The sequence below is a fragment of the Drosophila busckii genome, chromosome 2L, assembly GCF_011750605.1.
Source record: "Drosophila busckii strain San Diego stock center, stock number 13000-0081.31 chromosome 2L, ASM1175060v1, whole genome shotgun sequence".
Taxonomy (NCBI): Eukaryota; Metazoa; Arthropoda; class Insecta; order Diptera; family Drosophilidae; genus Drosophila; species Drosophila busckii.
This window is the reverse complement of record NC_046604.1, coordinates 10607394-10620962: the sequence shown is the minus strand read 5'-3', so window position 1 is coordinate 10620962 and position 13569 is coordinate 10607394. Positions and strand designations below refer to the sequence as shown.

General features: G+C 38.1%; 1 protein-coding gene across 2 annotated transcripts; it reads right to left on the bottom strand.

The window, feature by feature from the left end:
* Nucleotides 1-8092: 8092 nt before the first annotated feature.
* Nucleotides 8093-10040, bottom strand: LOC108596223 (esterase E4). 2 transcript variants are annotated; one of them, XM_017981755.2, is made up of 3 exons: nucleotides 9036-10040; nucleotides 8539-8992; nucleotides 8093-8385 (listed from the first exon to the last, which is right to left on the bottom strand). In XM_017981755.2, the coding sequence occupies exons 1-3, from the start codon at nucleotides 10024-10026 to the stop codon at nucleotides 8157-8159; spliced, it is 1674 nt and encodes a 557-aa protein (XP_017837244.2). In that variant the 5' UTR covers nucleotides 10027-10040; the 3' UTR covers nucleotides 8093-8156. The 2 variants fall into 2 exon arrangements, with proteins under 2 accessions (XP_017837244.2, XP_017837253.2); XM_017981764.2 differs by lacking the exon at nucleotides 8093-8385 and having other exon boundaries at nucleotides 8860-8981.
* Nucleotides 10041-13569: the final 3529 nt, after the last annotated feature.

Here is a 13569-nt window from a genome sequence, read left to right as displayed (position 1 = left end):
GCGCTTACAATGAAGTTGTCTGCGCAATTGACGCGCCGATAAGCGAAGCCAAGTTCAACTGCAAACTGCAAAAGCAACAAAAACAAAAGGAAGTTGCGCCAACTCGTACATAGAAAAATTTGCAGAAACATCACAAAACTCATAAATAACAACAACAACAACTGCAGCAGCAGCAGCAGCAACAGCAGCAAGCGCAACTACAACTGCCAACTGTTTGCTCGAAAGTGTCCACTGGAGTCTAAAGTCAGTTGCAGAGTTTGCCGTTTGGCTGTCTTTGAGTTTCGACTCTTTGACTTGTTGGTATCTCAAGCTGACGATAATGCACATTGCAGTGCCTACAATTTATGACTCACTGTTGTCCTTTACCCGAACAGACGACGATCAGCAACTTCACGCGCCGACTATGCCAACTATTTATTGGGTTAAGCCTAAGCCTCAGACCACAGCTCAACTCAGCTGGTCAAGCAGGCCAAAGGCATTGGCATATTTTCGATTGTGTTGTGGGTGTGGGAAATGTCTCCAGCTCTAGCAAGTAGGTTACGTCTAGAGGAATCACATCAAGCGAAAATGTAGTAGAAACGGAAATATTAAGAAGATTTTTGAGAAGAAGACTTAACAGTTTTAGAAACTGAATAAGTATAATAAATATTTGATTTGCTTTGTGAGACATTACCTGGGTTTCAGGACTTAATCTAACTAGTAGACTTCTTTTAATTTATGTGTCTCTCTCTCTCTCTCTCTCTCCTTAAATTAGTAAATGAGTGAAATTGACTACTAATATTTGTTGAGTCTATTTAATTTAGCAGTCTTTTTCCACTGTTTTTTAATGGAGATTTCAAGTGACTTTCTTCTGTCTTTAACACTGCTCTTCAAATCTTAAGCGATGTATTTTAACTTGCTTAAAAATGGCAAACAATTTCATCTGACTCACAGCTGCTGAAATTTGATTAAAAATTGTGGCTAGTATTAAGTCATCCACAGCTAGAGTCTCCACCCCTACTTGAACTACTCAAACATTCATAGTCGACCGCAAACGAATAATCTGCTTTATTAACATCAAGCCCACATGCCAAATAATGTTATATATGGTATATACTTTAGTTTGCCACGCGTGTGCGTAGCATGGACATCGGGAAATTATGAAAATGACTTGTGCCTGTTTAGCATACAGAGAGAGGGAGGAAGGGAAAATGTGTTGCGTGCATTGCGTGGGCGCTAACCTTCTGACTGGTAAGTAGTTGATGAAAATATGCTGATAAGCTCGCGAGAAAACCATTAACAGCCGCACATCATCAACAATTTTTAATAACTAGCCAACAGTCTATACTTATATAGAAGTATGTATACTCGAACTTCAAGCATCAGCTTTTCGAGTGTCGCGTGCCGATCGCAAGCTGTGCCAATGAACTCGCATCTCATGCTGTGGGCTGTCAGTCATTCGGGCAGACAGACTCCTGCTGCTCCTGTCGCTGCTCCTGCGCCTGCTCCTGTCCATTGTTTGACTGAGCTATCTGTCTACCTTTCAAAAGGGGCGGAGGGTCATCAGGCCAGCTAAATTTCTTTCTTTTTTTTCGTTGTTGTCTCTTGTCATCACAGCATCGTATTTCAATAATAGTTTCATTCGCGGCCTTGTTTACTCAAACTAACTCTGATGATGGATCATGTTGCACGTAGTCTCGCTTATTGACTAACTGACAGTGGGGTGCGCTTATATTGAGTGCGCACTGTGCTCTGAGCTGCTTTGAAATTTTGAAGTGATAAAATGTTTTGAAATTCAAATTGCTTTCAACTTTAGTTGTTTATAGAACGGATTCAAAATTCATAATAAAAAATATTCTATATATATAAAAATATTGTTTGCATGAGCAGCAAAATATCAGGGACTAAAGTAAATACACCAAACTTACAATTTGCATATAATTATTGATAAATATTTCAATAATATTAGCTGCTTACTAATTTCATAGGAAAGGAGGTCAAGTTATTTTTAATTTTTGTTGCAAGTGAATCAGCTAAACTTTGCGGTTAATATTTAAACTATTAGTTTTATATGCAGGTCAATATCAGAAGCATTTTAAAAAAATAAATACATACTTCCTGTCTTAATTTTCATTAAATGATTACAAATATAGCTTATATATTTGTTGAAAAAATTGCACTTGAACGCTAAATAAAGAAATATATTATATTTTTTATTGCTATAGCTTTGCGGTTTGGCTCTCAATCCAAATCAATATCAAGGGAAAAGCTTGTTTATGTATTTTAGATAAGTTATGTTTATTTCAAGCGCAGTTTAGTTGAGCGTTGAAATACCCTCGCATTCCGCAGCCCGCGAGTTATTTGTTTTAAAAAGTGTGTGTTGGGTTGACAGCTAAGGTTCGAGCTCTGTGGTCAAGTCTAATGAGCTTGTCAAAAATTCTACTGGTGGTCAGTCTATGCTTGCTGACAAATTGTTCTAACATGTGAAAGTTGCAGCAAAAGTAAGTATTGATTTATGTTCTGTCAACATTTAAATGAGCGTTTAACTAATTGCTCAATAAGATTGCATACACCTGTGTTCATTAGAACAAGTGCAGTGATTTCGAATTTGGGGAGCACATGCAACGAGCTCTAAGCGCCTCAAAGCATTTCTCAGCACTATTAATCAAAACTGTAGCATACAAAATACAATTTCATTAATTGTAGCAAAACATACGTATGAGAGGAAAACCACACCCGCATGCCATTGTAGAGAGTTTCCCACGAGCGCAGTGGCCACTTCTGTGGCCGCGGACAGCAGCTCATCATCAAATGGGCCCAAATGTTGACCCTGGCGCTACGAGCGCAAACCCGCGCAAGTTTGGAGTTCAACTGTTTAGACAGTTTAGGCACGTTTAAAATTAAATTAAAAAAAAGTAAAACGTGAACTGAAAGGTGAAAAAATCCATGAAGAGCAGCAGCGAGTTGAGCATTGCGGCTGCAGTTGCAAACGCTGAAGACAGCTGCCGTTTCCACAGAAGCAACATGCGCCCTCATATTGCAGCGTCAACCCAACCACGTAATCAACTTACAACACATTCAGAGCCAGATCAAGAGCTAGAGCTAGAGCCAGAGCCAGAGCCTGTGCCCTTTTTCAACTCGCAGTCGCACTCGAGCTCGACTCTAGTCTGTCTGTCTGGAAAATAGTAAACAACCATCCCCTGAAAATTGCAACACTTGAAACGCTGCGTCAACCCCTCTGGATAAACGCGACCAGAAACGGCACCAGTACCCCCAGATCCCAGATCCCATGACCCAAACCAGAAGCATATTGAGGCTGTTGTTCACTCTAATGTTTGGTTTCATTAGTCCTAAGCGACAAATCAAACAGTTTGTGGCAGTTGCTCTCTCTCTCTTTCGCTGCTCCTTTCTCCTGTTTTTTTTTTATCTCTTGCCAGTTTGTTGTTTACACTCATTAGTTGAGCTCTATGGTGTGTCACACCCTGCACTCCCCCTCGCTTGCTTTCTCACTATGACAACTAGCATACGCTTCGTGGAGAGGGCGCACTGATTTCTCATTTTTCGCATTAGAGGGTGCCAGCCAGAGTGCTGTCGATTCAAAGCACATTAATAATCACATTTGACAACAACAACAACAACAAGGCAAATATTGACAGAAGTCGCTTTTGAAAAACGGCAAACAAATATTTGCTCTCACATCCGTTTGCACAAAAGGGTGTTTGCTAGTTGGCACTTAACACGCCTGTAATTATTGGTCGATTTGGCAAAACACTTTTGCGAGTTGCTGTTGCGCTTTTTATGCCGCGATTATCGAGAGTGGGTGGTAACGCAATTGATTGACCGCAATTAAAAACATCTGGTATATGGTATAAACACTTTATTATTAGCATACAGATTTGCGTATATGGCAACTTATCAGCAGAGCTTGTACCACAAACTAACAACAAATTATACCACATATAATAGTTAGTATTATTTGTTAAATAACATCTCATTGTTCAATTCAACATTTTTCCATTTAATATTTAATTTTTCAATGTATATATTTTATATTGAATGCAATTTATTAGTAAGCTACATATGTTTTGCAGATTAAGATTTGCCACAATTAAATTCAGAATCGCGGTTTAAAATATATTTTTATTTTTAAGGCTTATACTACTTTCAAGTTGCCGTTAATAAGATACATATTATAGTTGAGCGATATTTCAATGCGTTTTGAAGTTGAAATAATTGAATATTAATTCTTCTATTTAATTCTTGTGACTTATATACTAACACATTATAATTGAGCCATAATTCAATGTTTCTTGAAGATTAAAACTTTATTTAGACATAATCCAATTTAATGCTTTTGTATGTTGCATTATCTCTAATCTCGTTTGTGATTTAAGGGCACACAGAGAGTCAGAGAGAGAGAGAGCGAGGGTGGTCCCATGCGTTGCTCATCAGCATAAGCATTAACGCCATTATTAACAAGAGAGCCACAAGCATAATTATGATTGGGTACCGGGTTCCCCCAAAAATTCAAAGCCCAATATTGTTGTTGTTATTGTGGCTGTCTGCTGCCGGAACTTCAAACAAAAGCAGACGCTATCAGAGCGAATGAACAACAAAAGACACTCAAAGCAGCGACCACACACAACCAACTCACACACACATATACACACACACATGCATGCACACACATACATATTAAACTGTCATGGAGTAGCCACAGCGCTGTGACAGACAGCGAGACAATGGCGTTTAGCCATGGAGTGCGCTCGTTCTCTATTTTTATTTGTGGGGGGGACAAAGAGTCATAGCGCACACACATACACACAAACATATGTGTATTTATTTATCGCATTATCAAATTGTTTATCATGGCCAACTAAAACAGAAAAAAAGGTAAAACAATTAATTTGAAAGCCGTTTGATGTGAACACTTTCACCACACAGTAAAGAAAGTTGGAGGGGGGGGCAACAAATCAGTCGAGGGTCCTGTTTGATGTTTGTTGTTATTTGTTTTGGGGTTTTATAGATAGAGAGCCTGTTGCAAGTGCGTGCGCACACAGGATAATCATTAATCAAAGCAATTTACATTTTGTATAAATATTTAATTAAGAGAGAAGAAGTTCTATTCTCACTGTCTCAATGTTTTTACTTTGACTGTCAAAGCGTAGGCGCCAGCAATGCTAACAAAATTAATGATTGCTGATAAAAAGAAAACAAATTTTTTATTTTGTTGAATTTTTAGAAAATAATAAAAGCTGCAAGAAATTAAATGAACACATATTATGCAAAGAAAAAAATTTAAAAAGAAATAAATTAATGAACAAAAGCTAATTATATTAAAAGAAATATAAAATAAAATGTGAGCATCTAATTTGCTACATCAATTTGTTTTAAGGCTTACATTAATATATACGTCGCCTTAATATAAAGCTTCGATTTCTGCAGTGCTATTCACTTTTCCACGAATATCAATCGATGGCTTCAACCCCAAAATATAAGGCGATATATTTATGTATACAAAAAACTGCACTTAAAATGCCAAACAAATATATTGTTTAATCAAAAAAATTTTTAAGCACAACGCGCCGGCTGTCAGTGGCCGCAGCCTTCCCAGAAAAACCAACAAAGCCGCTGCGCATGCTCATCTCAGGCCTTTACCACTCTCCACTCACTCAATTTGTATTGTCATTAGCGATTATGAACCTCTGGGCCTGGTACTAGGGCGTAATACGATATGTTGACAAAACGCTTAAGCAGACAGACAGACAGACAGAGAGAAGAGCATATCAGACATATTTTTGGATGGCTGACAAACCCATAAAGCATTTCGAACCGAGCACGGCGCTACTTCAAAATGTTTTTACTCCTTTTATATAAAATACGTAATCAAAACCACAGGCTGCACAAAAAAAGAATAAAACTGAAAAAGGAGCAATCGTGGCCAGAAGGACTAGACCAGGTTTTCATATGAAATGCATATGCATGTGGCGCAGGCGTAACGAAAGTGAAATCGAGACACACACAATCCAAAGCGGCAGCTGGAACACCTTCGCATCATCATCATCATCATCACCATCATCAGCATCAGTATCATGATGAGCAGCCGAGACCCGTTTGCTCTGTTGTTAGAGAGCACAGAGCACACCAAAGACAAAGTCAAAAAGGGGCACGCGCTCAAACACAACAGAAAACACAGAAGACAGACAGACAGACATACAAACTCTTCAACCCTAGAGCATAAGTTGACTGATCGAAGGTCCTGCTGGCTGTTACACTCGTGTTGTCTAGACAGAGAGACAGACAAGTTTAATAGACTTATTGTAATTGAGTCACAAAAGCCACAGCGCCAATGAATATCGAATCTCAACTCTTTCAGTCATTTGGCAGCTGCTGCTTCAATTGTTGCCCAAAGGTGTTAAAGGGAAAACTCAATGAAAATGCCTGCATGCAATTTTACATATGACTTGTCACTTTAAAACTCGCACTGTAACAAAGAGAAAAAAACTGCAATTTTAATTAAAATTTTTGTGCAAATGTTTTGCTTGTTTGGCTTTATCTTTGCATTATCTTCTCTTTATTCTCTGTGTGTCCTTTTGCTGTGTCATGTCTGGCGTTTTGTCAAGTTGACTTCGCCCACCTTTATCCTGTGGCCTTTTGTCCCAAAAGAGAATTCTCTCTGCGTAGAGTTAAATGTTTGCATATGCTACACACACACGCACACACACTTACATATATATAACTGTGTGTGGTTAGTGCCCGAGGCTAACAAGTTAATTTTCCATATTTTCTTTCTTTGGCAAAACTTTGGCACGAACATCTACATCAAAGTCATTATGCGGTGGTCTTCATTTGTTTATACGCATGTGTGTGTGTACCAGTGTGTGTATGTGTGTGGTTGGCTAAGCTTGCTCAGTTTTATCTGATAAGCAAGAACATACGCAAATGTGAATTCCCTCAATCCCTTAAGACTACAAGCACTCAAGCTCGCAAAGTTATATTTCTAATGCGTTATCAAATTTAATAAAAAATTTGATATTCGACTTTCAACTGTATATAATTTATTGCGTTCTGCAACAATTACAAGCTCTCTATTTGTTAAGTTTTTTTTAAAAATTCAATCCCAATTTTAAAACATTTGTTTTACAAGTTTTTCTAAGAAGCCAACATGCAGATAAGCCATAAAATGTAGAAGTGAGTTAAAGCAAATTATTCAAAAATCAACAAACAAAATCGAATATTATTACGAAAATTAAAACTTTATTATTATTTAAATATTTTGAATATTTATCAACAAATAATGGTTAACGGTATGGATATGGATATTTTTTACATCTTATAACTTTTCTATATTATACAGCTGGCTTGAATGCTTAATATTCTAACTTAGAATTAATTGAGAAATTTAAAATAATTTTGATTATTTTCGGTTTTTTTCTAATTCTTGTGCTCCTACTTTTATAACTCTTACTACAATTTTTACTTTTAATAAACATCTAATTAAATATTTATCTTAAATCAATAAATAAATAAAATTATATCTAGATTGCTTTCAATTTTCAAAGTTTTTTTTATTAAGCTTGATTTTTTTTAAAGCTATCAAGTATTATATCCTTGGTTTCAACCACTGAGTGTGCGCTCAATGCTTAAAGCTGGCAAATATTTGTTTTAAATTTGTACCGAGTGTCTTTGTTTATTTAAATTAACTGTTAATGAATGCCTGCAATTACCCCACACAACAGACTCAGCCCTAACAAAATTGGGGGGGTTGACTGACAATAAACCTTTTGTCATATGTCGGAGATTTTCACGCAAGAACAAACCACTTAAATGCTGCTGCCAATCTCAAATGTCAATAGCAGCAAACACCCCCCCCAGGGGGGTGGACAGGCAGAAACCTGGCAATTATAAAAATTTATCACACAATTACACAAGCTCCAAAAAAGACCAAGGGAGCAAGGGGAGCAGTTAAAGACAAATTAATGTGTATTTAAGCTCAGTCAAAAGACTAATTGCCCCAAAGGCTGCCCAAGCATACTTACTTACTGAAAATCTCACGCCTTTGCTGATTAATTAATCAAAGCAAATAGCTAGAGCGACGTCATTAGCGTTATCTAAACGGCCTATTGATAAGCTTGCATGCTTTTCAGCTTGTTCGTTTTATTTTCCACACCTAATGCTCACATTAATTTACAGCCGAGCGCAGTCAGCGCTACAAACAACGACGCAGCGTTGAGGAAAATTTGCCTTGAGGCTGCGCTACGGGTAACCATGGGAAAAAGCTCATCCCAGAGAGCATAACGTTCAGCATAGGCAGCCGAGCCCAAGCTAGTGGTAACATTATTGTAAAGCAGATTCGTATGTGTGGCATTGACAGGTGGCCAGCTGGCAAGATCGCTCAAAGGTTGCCTGCCAAAGAGAGAAAAGAATAGAGAGTCTAAGTTTGAACTCAAGCATTGGAGCATAAGCAGGCGGTTCGGTTCATTGGTGAATTTGTTGGACAAACTGGGCAAATGAAACTCTCGTTGCGACTATGGATCGCATGCCTTAATTGAAACTTACCCCGTTGCAGCAAAATGTGCAAACCACTGAGTGAGTCGCTGCATCATAAACACATCTGGATGATCTTTATCCATTAGACTGCCGTACCAAAGACCTGGCATAACATACTGCAAATCATCTGCATGACCTACACCCTTAAGCTTCTTCTCAGGCCCAATCTGAGGAGCAGAGAGACTACGCTGGCCCACATAGTCCATGCGTGTATAGTAGACACTCGTATGCTGCTTGGCCAGCTGCACAAGACGATGCACGCCATGACCTAAAATAGCGTCTGAGAAGATTTGTCCAAACTGCTCCACATTTGTTTCATTCAATTCCGAGAGCTCTTCACCCAAATAAAAGTCACGCAAGCGTCGACTTTTAGTTTCATTATAGTCAAACAGAAACAGCTCTGGCGCATATTCTTCAAAGTTTACTGTGATGTCCTGCAGCAGCAAAGGATTCTGCAATTGAGCTATAAATGGCAAGTGGCAGCAACTGCTAAGCCAAGCACTTACCATAGGTGGAATAGTCCAGTTCATTAGCTGCAAAGCTTACAAGCAGCGGCACACGTTCGAATTGTCCTTGCGCCAGCAGCTCACTTGGATGCGCTGGCAGAAAACTGTAATCCACCTCATAGTTCCATTTCATATTGACGAATTTGTACGGCTCCCAATCGGCGCAGACTTCCATAATGCGCTGCCAGGTGACATTACGCAAGCAAGCCGCCACCAAATAAGGCGCATACATGGGGCAAGCAAACTGTCTGGCCAACAAGCTGGTCCAGTAGCCATTCTGTATGCTATAATGATTTGTAGCTGAGCCGCTCATCAGTATGGCGCGCTGGAATAAACCTTGGGACAGTGGTGAAACCAAGTGCAGACTAACAGCCATGGAGCCAGCACTCATGCCCATGATGGTGACGTTCCTAGGATCGCCACCAAATTTGGCTATATGCCGCTGTACCCATTTCAAAGCCAACACCTGATCCAAATAGCCGTAGTTGCCGCCATTGAGAAAACCCAGTGCACCCAGGCGATAATTGAAAGCCACCAGCAGCAGCTCATGCTCCAGCAGATACTCCGGTCCTGCTTCATAGCGACTGTGTCCACTGCCCAGCACATTGGCACCGCCATGTATGTAAACGATAACAGGCAGACTGCCATTCAAATTTTTGGTGAATACATTCAGCTTCAAGCAATCCTCGCTCATAAAGACAGTCATTCCCTTTTGTGGACACACTAGCGAGTCCGTTGTCGCCTTAAGCACGCGATCGTTCCAAGCTTGCACTGGTCGCGGCTCGGCAAAGCGCAGCTCGCCCAGCGGTGGCTCAGCATAGGGCACGCCACGAAAAGCAAAGATCTGCTTGCCGCTAAAGCTTTTCATGCTCGTGCCCTCAATCAAGCCCAACGTGGTGTTCACCACGATGTCCTTGTCGCTTAAACAGCCGCACGGCAGCAATAACAGCGGCAGCAGCAATAACAAATATTTTTTTAATGCACGTTCCATTTTATGATATTTTCACTTCGAGCACAAATAAGCAACTGAAAAAGCTTTCAATGACTACTTCGTACATATGTGTAATGCAAAAATATTGATTGATAAGCGTATTTTATCTGTTATTACTTGATAGCGATTAGTAAATGTTTGCGCCTTGCCTTTAACCAATATTGCTATCAAGTAGCTGTACAACATTCCAAGAGTTTACGCAACCATAAGCTGAAAGCTACCTGGATTTGGTGATGTATGTATGTTTTAGTTGAGAAGCTCATCGATGTTTTCAAAACGAAACTTCGATACATCGATCTTTGCTTGTGGTTTGTGTGATTCCCAATTCGAATTGTTTCAAAAAGTTGGTTAAGAGTAGCATTTAAAAAAGAATTACGGACGAGTTATCGTCGATTTCTGATGCAAAATTATTATTTATTATTAAATTTCTCACAAATATTTCATTCTATAATTCAAAGATTATCTTGAAATCAATACGGCTTGAGTTTGAATATACAACAAAGTGAAAGAGCTTGAGCAAGTTCTTTAAATTTGAGTCTTTTTCGAAAATAATTTCTACGCTTTCAAAACAATCATGACCTTGATCATCTCACTGTACTCTTATTTCAATTGAAACTTATTGCTTCATTGAAGTATCAAAGTATTGAAATGAATTTTGCAGCCGTTAGAGGGACAGCTACCCTCCCCCCCACCACGCCACCATTAACACCCGCAGATTTGTTATATTTTTTTTATTTAGAGTTTCGTAGATTTTTCTCATGCCTTTGGCAGCTAACTGAGATTTAAATTGATTTCCTTATTAATGCACATCCCTCTTGTAATATTCAATTAAAATTCTACCCACGACGCTATAGGACAACGCTATAGCAAATGCCATTGATTGATATAAGCCGAGTGGTAATTACTGGAAGGTCCCTGACACCAAGCAGCACTTGGATATAGTAGTGAAAATTATAGCGGTACTGACAATGACCTATGTTAAGTAAATTCAATTAATTAGAGCTGCTGCAATTGCAGCGAAGAAGCAGAAATAAATATAAAGAAAATAATGCAATTTAAAGATCATTGAAGTACATTCTATGCTAGTTTACATATTTGGAATGTATCTTTTGTATTTTAATAAATACTTGTAAGTAGAAATACTAGCTTCGATGAAAAGATTTTTATTCTAATGTCTCTCATTCTCTTTAACAATGCTCACACATCATTTGGTAACAAAAAGTTTATGAAAAGAAAAAAATTACAAACATAAAAAATTTGTTAATCATTAGAGCATGATCTATTCTAGTTTATTTTTTGTTGTAGTATTCATATGAATACGAAAATCTTTTGTATCTCAATAAATTGTATAAGTATAAGATATTTTTGAAAATACTAGAATTAATAAAATATATTTTTTTTTAATATCTCTCCACTTCTATTTTACAATGCTCACGCATCGTTGAGTGTCGAAAAGTTTATGAAAAGCGAAAATTACAATAATATTAATTTTGTTGTTCATGGCAGCGGAATTGCGACAATCTGCTATGGCCAAGGCACCATATTCCAGGCACTTGAGTGTTCATTTGCGCACCGCAACACCACAGCAGGAGTAGCAACCACCAGGCCAGAGCAAAAGCTCTTCAGTTGTTGCAAATATATAAGTGGACTCTTGACAGACATCGTCGTCGTCGTCATCGTCGTCGTTGTAGCAAGCTCAAACTGTGCCACTCGAGTGGTTGCTGCCGCGACATGCGGAAGCTTCCTGTGATGCTTGCCACATCAAACGCTTTTTTCTCACGCATCGCTTGCAGATGTTGCAAGCTAAAGAGCAGGCGGCAAACTAAATATTTATAGAGGGCGGAAGCTTTGGCAGAAGTTGCTTAAGTTCTTGGACACTGTATCTTGTAGCGCATGTCACGCCTTTCAAGATCGATTTCCATTCAAGTCAATGCATATTTATTTCTTAAGCTATCGCAGCTGCCTGTCGGCCGCAAATTTGTTCTTAAATATTTTAATAAGTTGCATGTAAATGACATTTACCAGCTGAACTCTCAAGTGACCAACATGCTGGGCACCACGCCCCTTCTTCAAAACAATGCCCAAAGAACAGAGCAGAACAGAAAATAAGAAATATCCTATGCAACAATTGCAGCAGCAACAACGATAAGACCACTTGAGTAATCAATCAAAGCGATATGCGAGCGCTCTTGTAATGAATATTTAAAGATGGAAATTATCGCAATGAACTGTGGGTAGGGGTTGCTCAACATTTTGCATAAATGATAGCATAACAATAGACCAATATTCAAAGACAGAGACTCGCACACAGCCTTTGCATATGCTGCTCGCTCGTTTGTATGCGATAATTTGAACACAAAAGTGCTCAAACGCAACATATTGCGTTTAATCTATATACATGGCATATTTCTTGTAATCAATACGTTAAAGTTCCAACAAGAGAGTGGGCATGGCTGCCTTTGAAGATCAGCGTTCGTTCACAATACTGAAACAAAAATAACAAAAGCACTCACTCCATCGAGGGCCGCCCATGTGAGCCTGCTCTCTACCCACAAGGGCTTCGGTCTTCGGTCTTCGAGCCATTGTATTGTTTTGTAATGAGCGTGACGTCTTATTTGTTGCTCGAGACAAGCAGCCCAAGGAGCCAGAAAGGGTCGCAGTCCTTGGCAAGCGTTTCACACCAGTCTGCACACATTGTTGTCTAAATAGGACCTAATTTCAATGCTTTCGCAGCATAAGTGATTCAATCAAAAGCTTACCACAGCACTTGGCTGCCTATTGTGCGACAAATGGAAAATTTATGTCAGAAAATGTGTTTTAATATTTTGAAAATTAATAAAAAATAAAGCAGGATGATTTTGATAAAGCAAAAGTAACTAATTAAATAAGTATTTTTAATTTAATTTCATTTATTGTTGTGTGTATCCTAGTGTTACAATAATTATTTTATGATTTAGCACATAGTCATTTAGACAAAACTTATAAACATTTTAATTACAATAAGATAATCAGGACATAATCATCATCAATAATTAAGGTCCCACACTAATGCTCATGTAAATTTTTGGTTAGGTTTATTTTAATTAAATATGTGTTTTAGTTTATTGAATATAAATACGTGAGATAAATATCGAAAACATTTGTATAAGACTGGTATTATTTTGATTCGGTGAACCGATATTATTACTCATAATCGAATACAAAACTTGGAGGCGAAATTCATAAGTACCGAATTTTAAAAAGTTTCAATTTGATGCCTAATCATGGAATTTATAGCTTTATGTGCTCAAAATTAAATAGAATTATGAATTTATGTTTAATTTCATGTGTTATTCTTAACAGAAAGCCATTTTGTATTGCGTTTACAGTTAGTATTAAAAAAGTTCCACATATACTATATACGGCAGCATTATAAATAAATTTTCTACCAAAACGAAAGACAATTTCAATTTCATTGGCTTAACATGTTTATGGTTTAACATGACAATAAAGTTTAGCTGCTTGAGAAATTTACAACTCCAATTGCCAAGTTATGTATACAAT